The sequence below is a fragment of the Entelurus aequoreus genome, linkage group LG06, assembly GCF_033978785.1.
Source record: "Entelurus aequoreus isolate RoL-2023_Sb linkage group LG06, RoL_Eaeq_v1.1, whole genome shotgun sequence".
Classification (NCBI taxonomy): Eukaryota; Metazoa; Chordata; class Actinopteri; order Syngnathiformes; family Syngnathidae; genus Entelurus; species Entelurus aequoreus.
In genome coordinates this window covers 49,289,504-49,311,847 of record NC_084736.1, presented here as the reverse complement: position 1 = coordinate 49,311,847, position 22,344 = coordinate 49,289,504, and the positions used below count along the sequence as shown (strand labels likewise).

Genomic DNA, 22,344 nt, shown 5'->3' with positions numbered 1-22,344 from the left:
TGTGGTAAAAAAGGAGGACATTTCAGGTTTGATGGTTGCTTCAGTGAATGAGGGAACAGACTCCACCATTATAATCTCACTGGCCATACCTTCATCCAAAATATATGCAACTGTGGAGGATACAATAGAAGAAACACTTGGAGACACTGTTCTTGTGTCTGTTTGTTTCTCTGTGATAACAAGTGAGGAACCCTCTGAGGATGTTGTGACTTTTGTGGGCATCTCAGTGATATGTTTGCCTGTGGTCTCTGTAGCATAACTTGTCTCTTGTGGTGCTGATGAGTCCACTGTAAGTGGTTTATTAGATTCTGATGTCAATCCTGGGGTCTCAGTGGGAGTAGTTGCAGAAATGAATGACTCTCTAGTAAAATATACAGAGGTGTCTCCAGAACTTTCTGTGAAAGTTGCACTAACTGATAATGATTCGGCTTCAGGTGTCATACTTGACCCAATGACAGGTCGAATAAACTCAGTGCTCGCATTTTCAACCTTGATTTCTGACATGGTAGATGATACAATAGCAGGCCCTGTTATTAATGCCTCAGTGGTGTGGGGAACCGTAGACGCAGCAGTGACGGAAGAAGTCTGAAGAAAAATGTCCTGGGTTTCATCACATGAACCCTCTTGATCACCTGGGATCGGAACCTGTTTCTCCGTTGTTAATACTACTTCATTAGTATTTGTTGTTCTGAATGTTTGCATTTCAGGAGACATTTGGTTTAGTTTCTCAGTGCTGTAAAGGGATGATGCAGCAGTAACTGATGTTTTAGAAATGGAAATTGTTCCATCGTCTTGTGATGTTGTCACTGATGGTGTCTCTGTACTAAACATTGAAGGAACTGTTGTTTTGAGTTTTGGCTCACTGGTTAACTCATCTGTGTTGTCTCCGGAACTCTCTGTGTCTGTGGCAGAGGAGAATGATACCAGCCCAGGTTGGGTGGTTGATATACTCAATGAAGGAACAGACTCAACCATTGAACTCATATGGCCACTCATTGTAGTCAGAACTCCATTTCCAATGTCTAAAACATTTGGATCTGTTACATAAATGTTTGTGTTTTCAGCATCAAGCAATGTAGATGTCTCAGTGCTAAACAACAAGGAGGATGTAGGAGATGCTGTCTGGATTGGATCACCTGCCCCATTTTTATCTGATGTAGGGAAAGTAGAGCTTGCCTCTAGGTGTATGGATACTTCATCTTTCTCCTGTATTTCCATAAATCCTAAAGTTGTTTTTTCAGTGCTTAGGGGTGATGTAGAAGTGGTAGATGTCTTTGGAATGTCATTTGTTCCATCTTCATGTGATGCTGTTACTGCTGGTGTCACTGTACTAAACATTGAAGTTATAGTAGTTATGATGTTTGATTCTTCGGCAACCACATCAATGTTGTCTCCGGAGGATTTGGGGTCTGTGGTAGCGACCAGTGATTCTGTACCAGGTTCAATGGTTGACGCAATCATCATTGTCACGTTGTTCCTAACATCATCATAATCAGAAACAAGAGTTGATGATTCTTCTGTTTCATCTGTTACTGCCTTGAGTTCTTTTTCGGGTCTGGATGAAGTAACTATATCCCCTGTTTCTGAAAGAGTTGAGAAAATACTTGTAACCATACTTGGAGGAATTATTGTGCTCTCCCCTGTTTCTTCAGCAGTTACTGAAGACTCTCCTGAAGCTGTTTTAGTTGCTGTTGAAGCTTCTGTGTTATAAATAAAAACTGTAGTATGTTCAGGGGACTCTGAATTCATTAGTAATGTGGGTGCTGTTGTGTTGGAGTCAAATTCTTCAGGATTATGGACCTCTTTCTCTTCCTCTCTATCTTGAGTGGAGATCTCGGAGGGACTTGTTGTAGTTTTCCCATGAGCATCATCAGTCAAATGTGGGTACACGGACAAATGAGTACCTTGAGAGAAGTCTCCAGCAGCTATAGGGACTTGTGTGCTTTGTATTTCCTCCAATGTATTCACAACAAAATATCTGTCTGTGTGAAGTTCAGCTACGGAAGGAGAAGGAGTTCCATCCTCCGCCTTTTCTGTATGAGTCACTTGTAAGTCACTCTGCATAGTTGCGGGCATCCCCCCTGACACGCCTACCTCTGTTGGTGCAATGGTGGTGATGACATTAGAGATGTCCTTATCTGTTACTGTTGTTTGGGTGTCCTCTGCTTTTTTGGTTGTATGTGCATCAGCTGTTGATACAGTCGGACGCATATTAGCAGAACTACTTGTCACATCCCACATCCCCTGTGTGGTTGTCATTCCGGCTTTTTGTGTGGTTTGAATTGGTGTGGGGACAGCCAATGTTGAGGTTCTGTGTTTCTGTGTGATGCCCTCTTCATGTTCAGGGAAAATTGGAGGAGGATTTGTTTCAACTTTTGGAACAATGTCATAGTCAGGATCATCCGGGTTCAGTATTTCTGTGCTTGAAAGGATCCCATCTGTTGATGTGGTGACGCTATCGCCTGTTAAGTCTAACCAGCTGTTATCAAACATTGTAGTTACTTCTTCGCTTGCTTCGAAAGTTGTCACATTTGTCATAATATGTGTAACTTTGGCTTCATTGTCCTCGGGACCCAACGGATTGAGCGTGATCTCAAGTTTGTCATTAATTAAACTAAATGGAGCGGTAGTTACAGAGGTAGATGATGAATCTGGATTGCCACTCTGCAAGGTGGGCTCACCATCTACCATAGATGGAGTGGGATTATTAGGTATCACTTGTAGCACAGGGGAATGAGGGTCTTGTGACTGAAGGACCTGGTCAACTGTGAGTAGAAAAAAAATAGGAAAACTGTGGTAAATTAAGTATTTTAAATTCACATGAGTTAAACACAACTAACAACTCAAATAAAAAGAAATTAAACAATTTAATATTACTTGAAGAAAAATGCATTACATTTCTAATCCCGGGAAAGGTATATAATGTTATGCTATTTACTAAGCAGCCATAAATATTGGTACATTATTGGTACACACACTTAGATTATACACAAGCACTAAAACTGTTTTCATTAATAATTCATCAGTAGGATATTGATCATCACCATCTGTCAAACTCAGATTAGTAAATTTCAATGCTATTATCGTGTACATTGTGGTTAAAAGCTTTAATTTATCCAATTTGGTAATCCAACAATAGCATTATTACTCTACACTACACGGAAGCCAACCATTTAGTATGATAAAATAGCTTTATAACCCTGTTTTATAAAATGATCAATTGTAATCTGACAAGTGAGCTAGATGCGAAAGAGTCTAATTGATATATGCAGGTCAAAATCTATAATTTAGTTTAATGTAGTGAATGATCTAGTTAGTCATTGGGAGCCATTATTACATGTACCAGTGTTGGCGTTAATGGCGTTTTTTGTCTTTTTACGCATTGAAATCAGAGAGGACGCACAATTCTGGAAGCCTGCACGTCCCCTGGACGCAGATTTTTTTAATTATTTTTTTTACTGATTATCGCTTTCCGCCGGTGTTTTGTTTTGTTTATATTTGCCGGGTCAAATTGGTAATTATTAATTACTGGTTGACTTCAAAGTATTGCACTTTCCGGTACAATTTCTTAAATTTTGATTCTCCGAAAGTTTTATCGATCACAAATACTGCATTTCCGGTATTAGAACTCCTGGGTGTTATTGTTTTCATCATGGCGAGCAACAAACCCAAGAGGCAAAGCTTCAATGAAAAGTGGCTTCAGGGGCCAATTTTCAGCAAATGGCTCACTTATGAAGATAAAAAGATGTTTTGCACGCCATGTAAACGGGCTAAGAAAAAGAACACTTTTATGACCAGGTGCACTGATTTTCAAAGATCCAGCCTCACCAGGCACCAAGAAACACCCTCCAATTTGGGTCCCTACAATTCCGCTCTTTGGTCGGAATGACGAGGCCGTTGATTTGTTACAACTCTTTATTGGTGTTTTCTACAAAGCCAAGCGGACATCCACCATTCTATTAACACTCCAGACCATGCTAGCGCTCCCTCTCCTAATTTGCCCACTCACTTACACACGTCACTCACCCCACATACCGCCATTCTTAAAGGGGAACACACAGCTTATGGCCATCACGAAGCCAGAGATGAAATGCTCGAGGCATTGAGTGCCACTGTATTAAATGACATTGAAACTAACTTTGCAAACTCTAAGTTTGTTGGCATTATTTGCCATGAAAGTGTAGATGTGGCGGTTTTTAAACGACTGATGATCTACATACAGGGTGAGAATAATCAATTAAATGTGTCATATGAGTGTATGCCCTGGCACACCATTATCATCATTTCGTGACCGAAGCCAAAAACTTTTTACACTTTTTTACTGAAATAAAAACACCTACAACTTATTAAATAAAAATATATTAAAAAATACCAACAGCGGTAAAGTTTAGATCCAAGAAGGAAAGAAGAACGTGAATGAACGTTTATAACTGAATACATTTACATATGCATAAACATTTGTTTTCTTTTGTATTATTTTTTTATGAATGAAGTAACGTTTATGACAAACTTTTTCCAAAACACAATATAGAATGTGAGATATAACAGGATAAAGCATACATGTATCATTTGTTTTCAAAACAGTTACAAAAAAAGTGGGACCCCAAAAATGTACTGTGGGACCCCATTTTTATGACTTCATGGGGTCCATAGGACCCCATTTTGAAAAATTCCTAGCGCCAACATTGATGTACTAATACTGTATGTCTCTATTTGGACTCCTTCCAAAATAGTAATATGATTTAAAATGTCTGCTGTCCAATGACAGTCATATGTGCTTTGCTTTTTAAGTGTTGATCTAAAACAAGGTTACCCAAATGCATCATTCACTTTCTTTGCAATGGTCTTTTTTGATTCATGCTTGTTAAAATCGATTATTGTATGCGGTGTTTCTTTCATCATTAGTTTATGTATAGTCTTGTTAACTTTGCTATAAAACATTAAAGGTAAAAAAAACTAAAAAGGTTGGTATACAACATTGTGAATACAAGCGTAATGGCTAAGCCCTCTCTCTTTCTGTTGTTGTTTCCCACAAATGATTGCAAATGGTGATTGAAAAAGATTATTGGTTGCACCGACGAACACCTGTAGCAGCTGTTTAAAGCTCAGATCAGGCCTGGGAACGCAAGCAAGGGACCCACATGACTGAGCCACACACGCACACCTTATTCACAAATAATCCCTGTCTCTCTTCGCTGGGCCCAGAGCCAACGTTTCAACAGAATCTGGCCACCACAACCACTAACCATCACTGTGTTTTATTTTCTAGACTGTCTGTGTCTTATCTAAACATTTGGCTTCCTTGGGTCCTAAAATGACCTTCAAGACATATTGCTAAACATCACATTTTCTCAATGACATTAATGGAAGAAGTACTATAAATACATATTGCATCCAGATATTTGTGCAATTTCTGAATTAACGGAAAAAAGATCTATCTCTTCAGGTGTCAGGTGCAATGGGACCACAGCTCCAGTTGTAAAGAATCCAACAAATCATAATCTGGAAACTGTTACAAAGAAGACGCTTTACTTTTCTAACAGTGCACTTGTTTTAAGTGAGTGAATTATATTTATATAGCGCTTTTCTCTAGTGACTCAAAGCGCTTTACATAGCGAAATCTTTACATTTAAACCAGCGTGGGTGGCACTGGGAGCAGGTGGGTAAAGTGTCTTGCCCAGGGACACAACGGCAGTGACTAGGATGGCGTAAGCGGGGATCAAACCTGGAACCTTCAAGTTCCAGGTTTAGTTGCTGTCATGGCCACTCTACCAACCGAGCTATACCGTTTGACTATGGAATATTCGGTAACACTTTAGTATGGGGAACATATTTACCATTAATTAGTTACTTATTAACATGCAAATTAGTAACATATTGGCTCTTAATTAGTCACTATTAAGTACTTATTAATGCCTTATTCCGCATGGCCTTATTATACAACAACCCTAACACTAACCCTCTAACCATAACCCTAACCAAATAACTCTAAAGTAAGTCTTTGTTACTTACAATAGGTTCCCGTAGTGTCCAAATAACTCTTAATTATGTCTTTGTTACTTACAATATGTTCCCCATACTAAAGTGTTACAGAATATTCAATTATTCATAAAGAATTGAGTGCATATCACTGGTATATTTTGCTCTGTTACCACGCAACCAGACGAGACACACCCCCTGTCATGACGTTTCTTTCCAAAAAACGTTTCCCACAAATCCTATGAGAGTTATAAGTGTGTGTCATCTGAGCCACATGACATGATGTAGCAGTAAAAGTGTCTGTAATCGCCCACTTTTGGTCACGCAGGTGGTTTCAAGCTATCCTGGCAGCGAGGGGAGACCGTGAGCTATGACATCACCACTTGAGCTCAGGCCCAGTGAAAGCTGAGCACAGGCTTATTAGTGGCCACCTAAGTATGCGTTTGATTGAGTAGGCTTTCCAGAAAGTGAGTAACTGTTCTTAAAAAAGTCACAAACTGGATGTTATCACAAACATACATCCATGAAATATATCTAAGCAGACTCCATCTCTACTGTGTACTGACTCAGACACAGGCTGACACAGATCAAGATTTAGGCTGGAAACTGTCTGTTACATTAATCATACCAACAATTTGAGTAGGAATACCATGGAATAAAGTTTCCAAAGTTGCTAAATGAGACAAATGGCTTTTCTAATTCAGAAACCAATGGGGTCATTGTTGATGTCAGAGTAGCTGTGATGGGTCCCAGATCATAACAGTGAGAAGAGACACACCTGCTGTTTAAGATTAGATCATGTGATTGCAGCCCTGCAAACAGCTCCCGGTTCAGCAAAACAGGTTCAAAGACTCGGTTATCGACCACTTTTCTGTCATAGCTGTGTTGTCATAATTATATTAAAAAACACGTCATTGTTGACCTCCGTCTAATTTAATCCCACGGTAAATTGCTTTTATTTGTCAAATATACAACATTTGAATAGGTGGCCGAAATTTGGAATAGATTCTGACTCCTTGTCACGTTAGTTGAGTTGAGCTTTTATCTTTTAATTAATTTTATTATTTATTTCGGTTTATTGCAAACATCTGCAAGTGTAAGTACGTAGTTGTCAGCTTCTCCCATCAGAGTACGCCACAAAGAGTCACCTGCATTGACGGCTGCAGCTATCGAATATTTCAGTAATCGAGTAAACGATTAATTAATTTGGTCGATTAATTGAGTAATCGAAAAAAAAACTGTTTTAAGCCTAAATGTGTCTTTCAGGGAACATTTTTGGAATAAAAAAGATTTCTCTGATGACCTTTTTTGTTATGAATGCAAATAGCATTAAAATTGCAATTATAACATCATTATGTTTTACTTATCAAAACATTTTGGACAGTGCAGACATTTCATCAAGATGTCTGTCTTGTTGTATTTTAAATGATCGCAAAACATTTGACAGCTTCTCTCATTTTCTTTGGGTCCTTTGCTCTCTTTCCCCCTCGTCATTTTTTTAAATTCGAGCCTTCTTTTTGCCAGTGCACTCTCTATTGGAGCAGTCTTAAAAAACACCATCCGGGTGTTTTAGGTTTCAGGCTCTCCATGCGGTCTAGATTTTATACACTTTTATACATCATTTAGGCAATGAAATACAAATTTAAGTTTTTTTTAAAATGATTTAATCGATCAATCGTTGCCACCTCACTTGCATGACACCTGCATTTGCATGCCGTTTTTGAAGTAAATCTCCTTGGGTCCTGCCCATGAAAGCTCCAGTGCCTGGGTGTTGTGACACTGGCCAGGATTTAAACCCGCGCTGACGGATGAAAGGGGGACGCCTAAAACTACACTACTGGTGCAAACTACTGCAATTCATCAACTTGCGAAGGGGCTCCTCATCCTAAGTAGTCCTTCAGGACACAATATGTTAGGACTGTAAACATTATTTGGATTTTTGAATAACCTCATAAAAGCTAGTAAAATAAAAGCCAGTGATAAGATCTATTTGCAGACATCTAAATCCTGCAAGTCACAGCTTCCCTTCATGTGCAGCTTGTACACAGAAACACACAACCTACACATCTCAGACATCTAAGACCAAGAGGATGAAAACAGATTCAGAGACTAGTCTTACCTGACGTGTTCTCCTTCTGCATGACTGTGGTGTCCTTGATGAACTCTGTGACCGTTTTTCCCGGAGCGACGGTGCTGCTGGAACCGCCTGCAGCTGAAACTATCGGAGCGGATGTGAAGAACTCTGCATCAATGTCTGTGGAAGTGAGAGCATCACTGCTTTGTTCCAACACCTGAGCTGTGGACTCATCAAAGACACTTGAGGACACGTCCTCTGGTGACGTCGGACTGACATCGATGAGAATGGGAACGCCTGTCCAGGTTGCAGACAGGGTTTCCTCCGGTGTCATGAGGTCCTGCGTGTGCTGTGTGGTGGTTTCCGGTGGCGTGTCGGTGGTGGTGGTGGTGGGGATGTCTGTTTCATCCGTGCTCAGGAAGATGTCATGTGATGCGGGCTGTGTCGGTGGCAGTGATTCCACGAGTAAATCTGTCTCCATCTCATCACCATCATATAACGGAAATGTGGTCGCTGAATCAGTTGACGCGGTCACATCAGTTGATTCCTTTTCTGCAGAATCCACAATAGTTTCTTCAGTCTTCCCCTCAGCAAACATGGGCTCTGTGCTAAGGGTTGCGTCTGGCAAGGCCACATCGGGTGTAACGGTGTTGATCTCAATCACGGAATAATCGTCCAGCGCTTCGTTTGCTTCCGATTCCGTTACGTCAGTGCTTCCGGTTGTGACGTGGAGCTCGGGTAAGGAGTCGCCCCGTTGAGGAACAGACTCAACATAGGTCACGTTGTCATCTATGAATTCATCGACATCAAAGTCCGGATCCACCGGTGCAAAGTCATCAATGTCTTCATGTTCGTCCATGATGGTCGGTGCCACGGTGGTGAATAACTCTTCTTCTGTGCCGGCTGGAGTGGGTGGAGGTGGAGCCATACTGGTAGAAAACATGGACGGAGGATTTGTCGTCTCTGCTCCATTATCGGATTCAGTTTCAGGAGTTTGGGTTTCAGTAAGCACACTGCTCTCGAGTAAAGGAATGGTGGAGGAGGTGAAGGTGGCGCTGGTGGCATTGACCACTAACAAATCCACGGACGAAGTTTGGTTGATCATCGGTTTCCTTTCTGTAAACACACACATATATAGACATTAAACATAATCGATAGCAATAATTGTACATATTGTACTTAATACAGAGATACTGTCTGGGACTCTGGGAACATCTATGACTAAATAGTTTAGGGCTGCAGCTATCAAGTTATCTATCAATGACTTAGTTTGATTATGGATAAAACACCTTGAAGCCTCAATGCATATTTTAGGGGAAATAGTTAAATTAAAGATGTTTCTGCTTTGCATGACTTTCATTCTTTCATTCTAATAAATGCACATCAGCTTTATTGAAAATGCAATTTTAACATGCAATAATAAAAAATTCCCTGTCCACCGCCACACGAATCACGGCACCCACACACTGCCTCTCAACAGAAAATAAAACAAAGCTTTTTTTCTATTCTAAGCCCTAAAATAGTTCAAAGAAAGGGGAAGTGAAAGAAAATCACTCGTAATAATAACCAACCTACAGTAATGTTGTCACATAAAGCGATGGCACAAGTGTTAATTAATAGGTCATTTATCATACATCAGTATTACTAACTTTTCCTTAAATAAAATTGATCATTGTTGTTGCTTGATAGCAATAGCGACTTCGTTTAGACAAAAACTTTGTCTCTCTAAACATTTCCGCGAGTGTCTAAGACAACCAATGTGATTATTTGAAGAACAGAATCTAAACATTTAGTTCCAGCACTTTACTGTGTAAACTGTCTATCTTTCCGCCATTCATTAGTGCTTGAACCTTTTCAGCTTTCTGTCACGAGATGTCAAATACAAACAATGCAATCACAAAATGATTAGCAAGATTAAATACCCAAAATCAAATAAAAAAAAACTATTTCTGTCTAATTTAAATATTTTTTTTGGAATATAATAAAACAATCTGAGTAATATTACATATTGTAAGTAAAATAACAACAGATCAGTCAAATTAGACGTGTAGACCATGGGTGTCCAAAGTGCAGCCCAGGGGCCAGCTAACAGCTAACGGCTCTCACGTTCTAAAATTACTATTTCTAAAAAAAAAAAAAAGAAAACACATTTGAAGTGCAATTAAAGAGCAGACAGGCTAATAAAACAATAATAGGTTTGTGTTGATGCTAATAAAACAAAGCTAAAATGCAGGCAATTTTTTTTCTTTAATCAAATATAAAAATGTCAACAATATTAAAATGTCCCTCTCAACCTGTTCTGCTTGCAAATTAAGTTATAGATAATACATGTAAACTTGAGGTTAGCAAATTACCAAAAACATAGTAAAAAAATTAATTATTAGTCAAATATGATCATATTTGACATTGATTTAAAATATTTAATATTTTAATATTGTTTCGATTTTGTGTTTCTTTTACGATATATAGATACATACATACATATATATATATATACATACATATATATATATATATATATATATATATATATATATATATATATATATATATATATATATATATATATATATATATATATATATATATATATATATATATATATATATATATATATATATATATATGTAGTCAGATCCGCGTGTGTATGTTTTAAATTGTCTGTCCGTATTATGATTTGTCTGTGTGTAAAAAAACATCTGTCTGTTCGTATGTTTGTGTGAATATTCGACGCGTGTGAAGCAGGAAGCTTCTATTCTTACAAGAAAAGGCAAGCGAGGTTTAAGACTCTTTTTACACGTTCAAATCGCTGTTCAGACAGACAACTCGTAAATGTGTCGCAAAAGTCACGTGTAAATAGACAGCCAATAGAGAGTTCCTGCTTCACACACGTCTAAATAAGCACACACACACATTTGTTTTACAAAATATAGACCGTTATTTTTTTTTACACACAGACGAATCATAAAACGGACAGACAGTTTAGAACACACACACGTAGATCTGATTACACATACACATATTGGTATACAGACACACACATTAAATTACACACACAGGTTGGTATACATTACACACACATTAGACTACACACACACAGATTGGTATACAGACACACATCTTAGATTACACATGCACAGATTGGTATACAGACACACGCATTAGATTACACACACACAGATTGGTATACAAACACACACATTAGATTACACACACACAGATTGGTATACAGACAGACACATTAGATTACACACACAGGTTGGTATACAGACAGACACATTAGATTACACACACACAGTTTGGTATAGAGACACACACATTATATTACACACACAGATTGGAATACACGCTTGCAAATAATTTAGTGACAATAATACTTCCATAAAAACAGAGGCTGCTTTCAAAGGGAGCACATTATCTCATTGAAGTGAGGCTTTTGTTCCGTCCGAGCCGGCCCAAGAACCAATCAGACACCAACCACACCCTCTTTTTCTCATTTCACCCTGTCTTTGTGTGTAGTCTACGCGATGGCGCTATACATAGTTTACGTAATAATTCCTTTCTACATATGACTGAGGGCAGGAAATGTGGGCTCCGCCATACGAGGGTACTTGAAAAGCACTTAGATGGATGCGTAAAGACAACATGGCCGAGAGAGCCGACATGGGATACACAGAATGAGAGCTGTTTGTGTGCCCTCTGAACCCCATGGGGACTTATCACTAGGGATGATGTTTGATAAGGAATTATCGAGTTCGAGCCTATTATCGAATCCTCTTATCGAACCGATTCCTTATCGATTCTCTTATCGAGTCCAGATAGGTTGTTGTATATGGAAAAAAACACACAATATTTGGTTTAACAAAAGCTCACTTTTATTATATAATAAAAAAATAAAATCTAATAAATAAATAAATATTGACTGTTACCCACCTAAAAAAATAAAATAAAATAAATAAATATTGACTGTTGTTACCCAAAGTATATTAAGTGGGATTTATCAGAGAAACAAATATATACAGTAACACAAAAACAACCTGTCTCTGTGATCACTATAGGTGTATAAATAATAATATAGTGTTAAATAAAATCAGTCCCTTGGGAACAAAACTGAAAATAATATAGCTCTCCAAAAAGTGCAATTCTGCTGCTATTTGACATAACTGTTTGTTATGATGCTTTGACATTTTTGCACTTTATTTCTTTATTGAAAGAAAATTCTATGAAGAGAAAAGTTGTTTGCAAATGTGGTTACAATGCTAAAAAAATGAAAAGTTAAAGCTAAAAAAAGAAATACACTTTATTGAGTTAACATTATTTCTTTATAGGGGGAAAAATGTTATGAGCTAGAGAATATAACAACTACACTACCCAGCATGCAACGAGAGTTACGAGCATGCGCGGTAGCCCCAAAAAGTGTTGTTGCATGTTGCCACGCTGTGAAAGTAAATGTCAAGAACTCAGCCAACACGCCTCGTCTGCATTATTTATAATTAGACAGACAACACATATACAGTGTGATTTTGTTTTGTTTACAAGGAAAGAAAAACAAAAGTTAAAAAAGGGAGATGTGTTGTATATATATGTATGTGCTGCAGTTGCTTCAAGAACGTTGCGACAGCTGCCGTAAAGGAGGTGCGTTGCTAGCCTGGTTGCTATGTTTCCGGTTGGTCGTAAAAGTGTTCGTCATGTGTTTTACCCTGCTAAAATCTCTCAGTAAAGTTATTCGATGGATTATACCTTTTGTTTTGAACTTTATTACACCTTGGAGCGCTTTTTCCCGTCAATTGTTTTCCTGCTTTCGCTATCTGCGCCAAATGACTGAGCTACGTGACGTCATTTCTTGTGATGTCCCACGGAGCATTTCTGGTCGGGACGGGATTCGAATAAAGAATCAACTCTTTTCCTTTACTATAGTGGTCTCGATAACGGGTACTGGTTCTCAAAAAGGGATTTGAGTCCGAGGACTCGGTTCTTTTCTTATCAAACAACCGGGAAAACCGGTTTCGAGTGTCATCCCTACTTATCACCGCGAGAGTCGGGCTCGCTCAGGAGCGCCAAATGGCCCGGCAGGGGAAGGCTTATCTGCCCGAGCTCCCATTTGTAAAGCTGGAAAGGCCGGGTCAAGGGTCGCCGAGGATGACTGAATTTAGAAGTCCAGCAGTAGCTTTTGTCCATTATCCATATGTCTGCTCTGATAAGTACAAGTGAGAATGATGGGGCGCAAAAGTCTGACAGCGGAAACGAGGGGAGAAAGGCAAAAGAGGGAGTAAGATAGTGAGACTAAAAGAGCTGACAGGTGAGGGGATCTGCAGGGTCTCCTAATGGACGCTATCATCGCTTGTTTGCTTTGCCCCGCGGGTGCTGCTGATTAGTTAAGAATCGCCACCGTCTGCTCATTTTCAGTGAACCGTGACGTGTCACTGGTATTGAGATGCATTGTGGTCGTCTCCTCGCTTCCCGTGGCACAACAATGACCTTATTTGTACGCATACTTGAGTCTGTTCAAAGGCCAGTCCTTAAGATCATGTAAGAAATGTCACAATCGGGATGAATTAGCTCCCGAGCTAATCACGGAGACATTGCTTGAATCGTACTTGAGTGCGTTAACCAGGGGTGTCAAACCTACGGATTAGGCCCGCAAACAGGTTTTATCCGGCACGCGTGATGAGTTTGCCAAGTATTAAAATTAATTGTTTTTGGTTTTTTTTTATCAATCAATCAATCAATGTTTACTTATATAGCCCTAAATCACAAGTGTCTCAAAGGGCTGCACAAGCCACGAAGACATCCTCGGCTCAGATCCCACATCAGGGCAAGAAAAAACACAACTCAATGGGATGACAATGGGGACCGCAGATGGGGACCGCAGATGGGGACCCCCCCCCCCCCTCCCCCCTCCGGGCGACCGGTGCAATGGACGAAAGAAACTGCAGTTCAAATTGTGTCCACTTGATGTCACAATAGCAATTCTGTTAGGCAAGCAAACGGTTTATACCGGGGCCAAGCAAGAGGTACACAGTAAATGGGGACTGACTCTCGCCAGATCCTTGTAGTTCGCTGAGCTCCACACAAGGATCTGGGACTTCTCAATAGGAGATGTATTTCAGAAGGTGGGGCCTTGTAAAAAAAATCCTTGTATGTGATTGGATAAACCACTTGTCCATTAACTTGAATGACGTGCTACTTCAACCACTCACATCGGAATCAACCCGTGACGCTGATGAGAGCGACACTGGAAAATCCAAAACAAAACAGCCGACATATTGGATAACGACAGAGCGAAATGTTAGATAACTTTTTTACGTCACATCTATGAAATCCCGCCCGGCGATCCTGATTGGTTCATTATTTTTTGCTATCTTGAAGGAGTTTGCATTGCCCTTTATCACAGATTCTTGTGTGGAGCTCAGCGAACTACAAGGATCTGGCAAGAGTCAAGTTATCCTCCTAGACCCACAAGTAACTTAAAACCTGCCGTTTTAAGTCTTCTGCTTCAAACACATGGTCATTTGGCACCCTAGTTTCCCTAAAATGTCCCTGTCAAACACGAGAAAAAGTGAACTTAACCCTTTTGAATAGTTTTTACCTCTGTTTATTACGGTTTGTTGAGTTAGCTCTGGATTGATACGTGGACATGACAAAGAAGGTATTTCATAGAAGAGTTGTTGTTGTGTTTTTTGTTCAATCCCAGAAAGACTGTGACTTTAAAGTTGAATCCTGGCTTTGTAGATACACTGATACAAAGTCTAAGGTCATTGTGTTTTTGAAACTGCACCAATTTCCTCAGAATTTTCTACGATTTTGAAGTGTTTTGTCCAGAGGATTATTTTTGATTTGTACATTTTCACAACGTGCTCGTTCTATTTTTGGCCAAAGTAAAACAAAGAAAAAAACTTGAAGTTGTCTTTATTTTTAGGTTATCATGCCATGATTCTAACAGTCCGGCTCACTCGGGAATAGATTTTCTTCCATGCAGCCCCTGAGCTAAAATTACTTTGACACCCCTGGCGTAAACAGTTTTAGAAAAAGCAGAAGGACATATACTGTATATCTTAAATAATGGCCATGCAGGGTGGCAGTTCATTTTAAAGTAAAGAGTTAAGTTTGCAGCCTAAAATCATTTTAAGTGAGACAACTGGACACTTGCTCAGCCTTGTTATTTCATGTTGCTCTAATGGGGAAATAGGTCAATACCAGTGACGTGCGGTGAGGTTCAAGACGGGTGAGGCACTTTTGATTTTGCCATGAAAAAGTGTCATGAAATTCTTCTTTATAAAACGAAAAAAAACGTTTGAAGTCTTATCTTTAATTGGTATGTCAGGCACATGCACGTATCCCTTTCCAGGGAAAGCTCTTATGATCAAAGTAATATTCACAAGTCGGGATACCTTCAGTTTTGTCTTATAATCTAATTTGAAAATGTTTTTGAGCTTGTTTCTATGGTCCTCCATCTTGGTGGTCACATGGATTCGTTCAGCAGAACATTACAATATATTTCATTTTGTTTGAGTAAATAGTTGTTTCTTGAACAAAAGTGGGAAAAGATGGTATGGTAACAACAAACCAGCCCATTTCATGCTGACTCAGTGTGTGTGGCGGTTGAGGGTACTACAGAAGTGATGTGCGGTTCGATACCGAAATATCGATACTGCCGATACCAGATAATTATGCTGTAATATCGATTCTCAAATCTAAATATCGATACTTTTGATACCTCACTGATATGAAATAATTTGTATCATTAAGAGGGACACAGTGTAAAAAGGTAACTAAACTTGTGAATGAAGCAATGTGTCGATGTTAATAGTTATTAATTCATTTGAATCCTTTCATTGTTAATTCCTCTATATATGGTTTGAAACACCATTTTCGTGTACTTTGTATGATTTTGTTTAGTTTTTTTCTGTTGTATTAGCTTAGCTACATTTTTATTCATGCGACTATCTCAATATATCTCAGAGTTTTAAATAAATGAGTAACTCTGGTTCTGTATTCTTTATGCTATGAGATATGTTGTTAAACACACGAAGTATATTTGCACAAAGTAAACACCAAATCTTGCTTTTTTTTCCCCTTAAGTGACACCAGATCAGATTGTTTTGCCAGTCCAAATGCTCCAAAGTGCTTCAAAGCTGATCTTTTGGCATCAGGTGGTAGTCAGGATCCAATTGAAATCTGATCTTTTCAAATGTGACTTCAGTATCAACGGCAATGCGACCTGAATGCGATTTTTTCATCAGGTTTGGACGAGCTACGTCATTCGTGTGCGTGGGAAAAGACGCAGCCCGCCAGCGAAGTGGATATTTCATCGCAACACCCGGTTTCAGTGAACAGAGTATTTTTCGGCGACTTAATTTTTAGGGCATCACTAATTAATAGTGCGCAAATAATGGGCTGTATGTAATTTATGAATATATATTTAAATTCTGAAGACATAGCAATTGTTGAAGGACCGGAATTGGCGTATTTGCTTACATGTTACATACTAGGGTTGGTCGGTATGCCGGTATTAGTATAGTACCGCATTACTAATGAATCATATTTGGTACTATACCGCCTCTGAAAAGTACCGGTCCACCACCACCACCCCGCACCCCGGTCGTCATGACGTCGTGTCATTGCTGGTTTACAAGCAGACACAGTGTGTAGACAGAAAAGGGAGAACAGATGCATTTTGGCTTAAAAACTAAAGATAAAGGTGAAATTATAACACTGAAACGCCCCCCGGAAGAGGTGCTTTAAGCCATGGCTAGCTAGCTAGCGGCTAAAGTTCAGCCGCAGTCAGCAGTGTTTTAGCTACTTCTAAATCACTAATCCTCGTCTCCATGGCGACAAATAAAGTAAGTTTCTTACAGGTATCATCCCTGCAGGACGAGGAATAGCTAAACATGCTTCACTACACACCGTAGCTCACCGGCGTCAAAATGTAAACAAACGCTATTGGTGGATCTACACCTGACATCCACTGTAATGATACCAAAGTAAAGGAGCCTATCTAGTTGAAATGATTACGTCGATATTTTTTGGCATCACAACATCTTTATTTATTTTTTAATGTATATTATGTTTATAAACTCAGGAAATATGTCCCTGTACACATGAGGACTTTGAATATGACCAATGTATGATCCTGTAACTACTTGGTATCGGATTGATACCCAAATGTGTGATATCATCCAAAACTAATATAAATTATCTAACAACAGAAGAATAAATGATTATTACATTTTAACAGAAGTGTAGATAGAACATGTTAAAAGAGAAAGTAAGCAGATATTAACAGTAAATGAACAAGCAGATTAATAATTCATTTTCTACCACTTGTCCTTAATAATTTTGACAAAATAATAGAATGATAAATGGCACAATATGTTACTGCATATGTCAGCAGACTAAATTGGGAGCCTTTGTTTGTTTACTTACTACTAAAAGACAAATTGTCTTGTATGTTCACTATTTTATTTAAGGACAAACTTGCAATAAGAAACATATGTTTAATGTACCCTAAAATGTTTTTGTTGAAATAAAGCCAATAATGCAATTTTTTGTGGTCCCCTTTATTTAGACAAGTATCGAAAAGTACCGAAAAGTATCGAAATAATTTTGGTACCGGTACCAGTACCAAAATATTGGTATCAGGACAACACTATTACATACATTGCGAAAGTTATTTACATAAGTGAGTTGAAAAATAAAGCTAACGTTGATTCACGCTGATGTCCGTGTTGCCTCTACTTAACAACCATAAAAAGATTGAACCCTTCCAAATACATTACACTATATACATACATACATCACATTACTTTCATTTATTTTCACGTAAAAAAAATACTAATTTTTAAGGCGTGGCGACTTTTATTTTATTTTGTAGTAATAGTAGTAGTAGCGACTTCCTTGTTCATTTACGGAATATGGTCAACTTCTTTTGTTTTCACTTTGTCCAACTGTGCCTGCAGGTGATGTCGAGGTCACATTGGGGCCACATTGGGGCCACATTGGGGCCTGTGCGCGCTTACACTGGAGTCTGACAAAGATCACATTTTACTTGTAGTGTAAACAGTCAGCTGGAAAATAATCAGATTCTTTTTAAATGTGTAAACGTAGTTTATATCAGCTTCCTGCACTCTACAAGTGAAACTCAAAACATTTTAATATCGTGCAAAGGTTCGTTTAATCCAGCATCCATCCCATCCATCCATTTTCTATCGCTTGTCCAGCAATTAGATTTAAAAGCTGAAATTGACATATGCTACAGGCTTATAACATGTAACTCCATATATTTTAAGTCTACTTTTGATATAATGTTGATCATTATGGCTTACAGGCAGCTTATAAAAACAATGAATTGCAAATTTCAGAAAATGTGTTTTTAAATAAAAAAAAATGTAAACCAAGATTATTAAAATAATGACAAATGAAACAAGCGGTAGAAAATGTATGGATGTATGGATGGATGTTTCACTTTGTATGTAATGAGTTTATATCACATATTAGTTTCACATTGAAATAGAATTGCTGAAATGAATGGACTTTAGCACAACATTCTAATTGCGCCATTGTATGTGATCAGGAAATGCGCACATTTCGAAATGTTAACACATGGAAATGTTGAAAATGCATTTATAAGAGTTTGTTGGACGAATACCAATATTTATTTTATGATTTTTTTTTTTTTTTTAACAAGTGAGGGTCTGCCCTACCTGCCTCCATTGACCGCATGGTCCTGGTAATTCCCAACAAGTGACCAACGAGGTTATTACGTAGAAAACATAGTTTGGTTTTGTTCATATTTGTGAATGTATAGAGATGTAAAAGGAAAAAAAAATTATAGGGTGGGGACTGAATAGAAAATGAGATCATAGTCTGGACATTTTTACAGAAACGTCTGAGCTTTCAGTCACTGTCTTAAATGATGCCAAATATGAACGCACATGTTGAAAGCGCCATCACTTAAAGGTAACGCCATGTTCCATGACACTGAGTCAACACGGTGACGTGAATCTTACCTTTGAAACAGTAAGCTCCCAGCTTAGTCATTGGTTCCGGGAAACCGGTTTGGTTCCTATAGCGATACATGGTCCTGACACCCAGCTTGCCTCCGCCGCACTGGACTTTGGGTACAGCAACAGGATGTCGGGCACTGCCGTCGGAAAGCCAGCCGTAGTCACACCGGTCTAGGCCCCGTCGCCAGGCGGCATGAAGCTGGCCGGTGTTTGCCAGCTCGCTGTTCCTCTTCTTACATTCTTCTCTTGCCTCATCAAAAGTCATTTTATAGATTACAGGAGCGAAGAACACCTCACCTGGAATGAACATGACAAATCAAGAAAGGGGTTAACAAATGCTGTACAGTATATAGGATAATAATAATAATACTAATAATCAGTGTGGAGAAGACAGAGCTTTGATACACTTTTAAATCGATTGGTAACATTTGGCCTTCCTAGTGAAATACGTAAACAAAATTAGCTAAAATTAAAAAATCAAGCAAAAGGCATAGTGCCAAAATGTTGATATTAATAAGTAGAACTAATAGTAACAGAAATATATATTTTTAAATAGTTATAGATTAATACCTCAATTTACGAGCACATGGCGTTGGACGACCGAGTTCGTAACTCAAAACACTGTCAAATAAGCCCGTTATTTTTTTTCATTTTTTTTTTTCATTTTATTTTTATTGACATCCAGCATCAGACATTCTTATCCATTACATCATATTCACATACATGTTATATCTGTTGTCTGCCCTAAATGTCCAAATGTTTTTTGTTTATATCCCAACCACACCACCCACCACCGCCCCGAAAAGAAAGTAACAGCAAAAAAACAACAACAAAGTAATATCTACAAATACAACAATTAAATAAACACGACCGAGCTCGTAACTCAAAACACTGTCAAATAAGCCCGTTAATCAGCAAATTAATTAAGATCAATGTAATCCCTGACTTGCCCTGCCTTAACGCCATACTTTTAACATGAAACATACCTCCTGAAAACAAACGTTCAGATAAAAATATTGTTTAAAAACAATACAATAGAATGAACTATAAGCAACTAAAGTCGTTTTGGAAAATAATGTAATAATATTGTGCAGCATTGTCCTTGGAGAGCAGACTTTTGCACGCGTCTACTGCGGGTCGATTCTCAGTCGTGTCACAATAGAACTGTTGTTGCTGTATATGTTGCACACTGACATTTTTTAATGACGGACCACTTGCATGTTCGAAATAAGCTCAAACTCAAACTCAAACTCAAACAGGTAAGAGTTGACAGGAAGCTCAATAGTCCAATGTTTTAGTCAGGACGAAACAGAACGTAGTGAAACACGTCAAACACAGTATCGGCAGCTTCTCCATATTTTCATGGATAAATGCCCATCCTTTGGACGTTTTTGGCTGCCTACCGCGGAGGCTGGCTGCGGCTTTGTGTGTTTGGGACTCACAGTGCTGTTATCGGGCTGACTTGTTGGGTTGGCTAACAAATAGGATATATTTTAAATAGTTTATTTGTCTGATTCGGTTGTCCGCTTCTTCTCCTTCACACTTACTTTCGCCATAGCGGTGGTTGGAAGGCAGGATTGTGTCGATCTGAAGACAGCCACTACTTGAACCGTGGTGGCGAGGAGGGTCGTAATTTAAATTATGCTCGCAACTTAATGCAAATGTATGTCAAAATACTTGTAAATTGAGGTACCTCTTTATTGTATTATTATGCAATCAAGATGATGGAGTCATCACCAACTTTGGAGAATTGTAATGATTTCCAATGTGTGATTTTGCCTTTAGTCTAACTGATATTGGTCATTTGTGCAAGCATGAGGTATTATCAAGTCAGCTGTGGGCCGTCATCAAATTGCTGTTATAAGAGTGTATAACAGACAGAAAACTTGTTTTCATTGAGTCCAGGGTGTAACATCTCAACCAATCTTATTATGGATCCATTCTGCAGATTTACAACACCATTGGCATCCACCTATGACTGTTGTCCATCCTTAATTCTCGTAAGTCCATAAGGTGATTGCAATTCATAATGTGATAATGTGATTATTATCAGATCGTCAACGTCTGGTTCCCCAAAACAGATGAAGAACAATACACAATCAGTCAACATCTTAATACGATTTCAAGAAGGGAAAAAAAGATGATTAGTGGATTGAATAGCACAGAGGAAAATCTCCCTGGTGGCTGTGGGGTTGGGTTTTGTTCTCTGGCTGACACCACTGTGTGCATCTGTTCACACTAATGATGCAAATGTCACCATTTAAAACAACTTCTTGTTATTCACTCCGTATTGCATTACAAATAAATCAGCCTCATATTATTATGTACTGCACGGGAACATGTGGGCTGGACAACTAGTATAAACTTCCGGAACAGAAAGGAGACTGATTTGGGCCGAAGACTTCAAGAGTCATTAAAGAGTCTTCTGCGAGTTGCAGTGAACTTATCAGCAGTCTCAGTCTGGAACATTAGTGAGAAAAAACACTGGCTGAGAACGAAAGATCCTCAGAAGGAATGCCAGAGACTTTTACAACAGGCTTTATCACTTTTTTTTTTATTGTCAGCTAACCACTATGAAGAGTCAATATTGGCTTCATCCTAAAGTTCTCTGTTCTTTAGTAAAAATTTGCTAAAAATGGAGTGACTTACCATAAAGGCTGTCCACATAACAATACACATCATAGGTTTCTGTGGGTCTCCTGATTCCATATGACCTCACACCTGGTTTTGCCCTAAGGTTGCCATAGCAGCCCTTCCTGGGCGTTTTAATCGGGTATCTGTATAGAGGAATGACAAAAAGTCAATTTTATTTCACTTGAATATAAGGCTAAATGCAGATATGTTGATTTTTACTCCAACACACCTCACTGTCTGGTCAGCAATCCATCCAGCGTCACACTGGTCAAACCCATCTTCGTAAGCCGCTTTCAGCTGGTCGTAGGAGGCGATGCTTGCTCCGACTCTATGGCAAGCCTCCACAGCACTCTGGTAGTTAAACGTGTACCTGCTGTCTTTGGAACGGTAGTGAAAGACGACACCTGGACACACAAAATTACAGTAAATATGCAGCATATTGAATGGAATCCAGAACTGATCAGGTTAATTTGAGGTCTCCAGTTGTTGGGTTCACTTTGGAAAGGCTATACAGATGATGTGTGATGAACTCCGCCTGACACCACCTTTTGTGCACCGACAAAAGGCACAAACATTTTCAAACAACACGAACCAAAATGACCTAGAAATCCCACTCATGCTTTGAACATCGCAAAAAACATGAGCTATATA

General features: G+C 38.8%; 1 protein-coding gene across 1 annotated transcript in view; it reads right to left on the bottom strand.

Moving 5' to 3' along the window:
• LOC133652319 (versican core protein-like) overlaps nucleotides 1-22,344 on the bottom strand; it is a 57,319-nt gene that overhangs the window by 25,844 nt on the left and 9,131 nt on the right. Inside the window, exons 4-6 of the mRNA XM_062050927.1 lie at nucleotides 21,923-22,097; nucleotides 21,709-21,836; nucleotides 19,063-19,356 (exon numbers count right to left, since the gene is read on the bottom strand). Coding sequence (XP_061906911.1) covers nucleotides 19,063-19,356; nucleotides 21,709-21,836; nucleotides 21,923-22,097 — 597 coding nt within the window. The remainder of the gene's footprint in view (nucleotides 1-19,062; nucleotides 19,357-21,708; nucleotides 21,837-21,922; nucleotides 22,098-22,344) is intronic.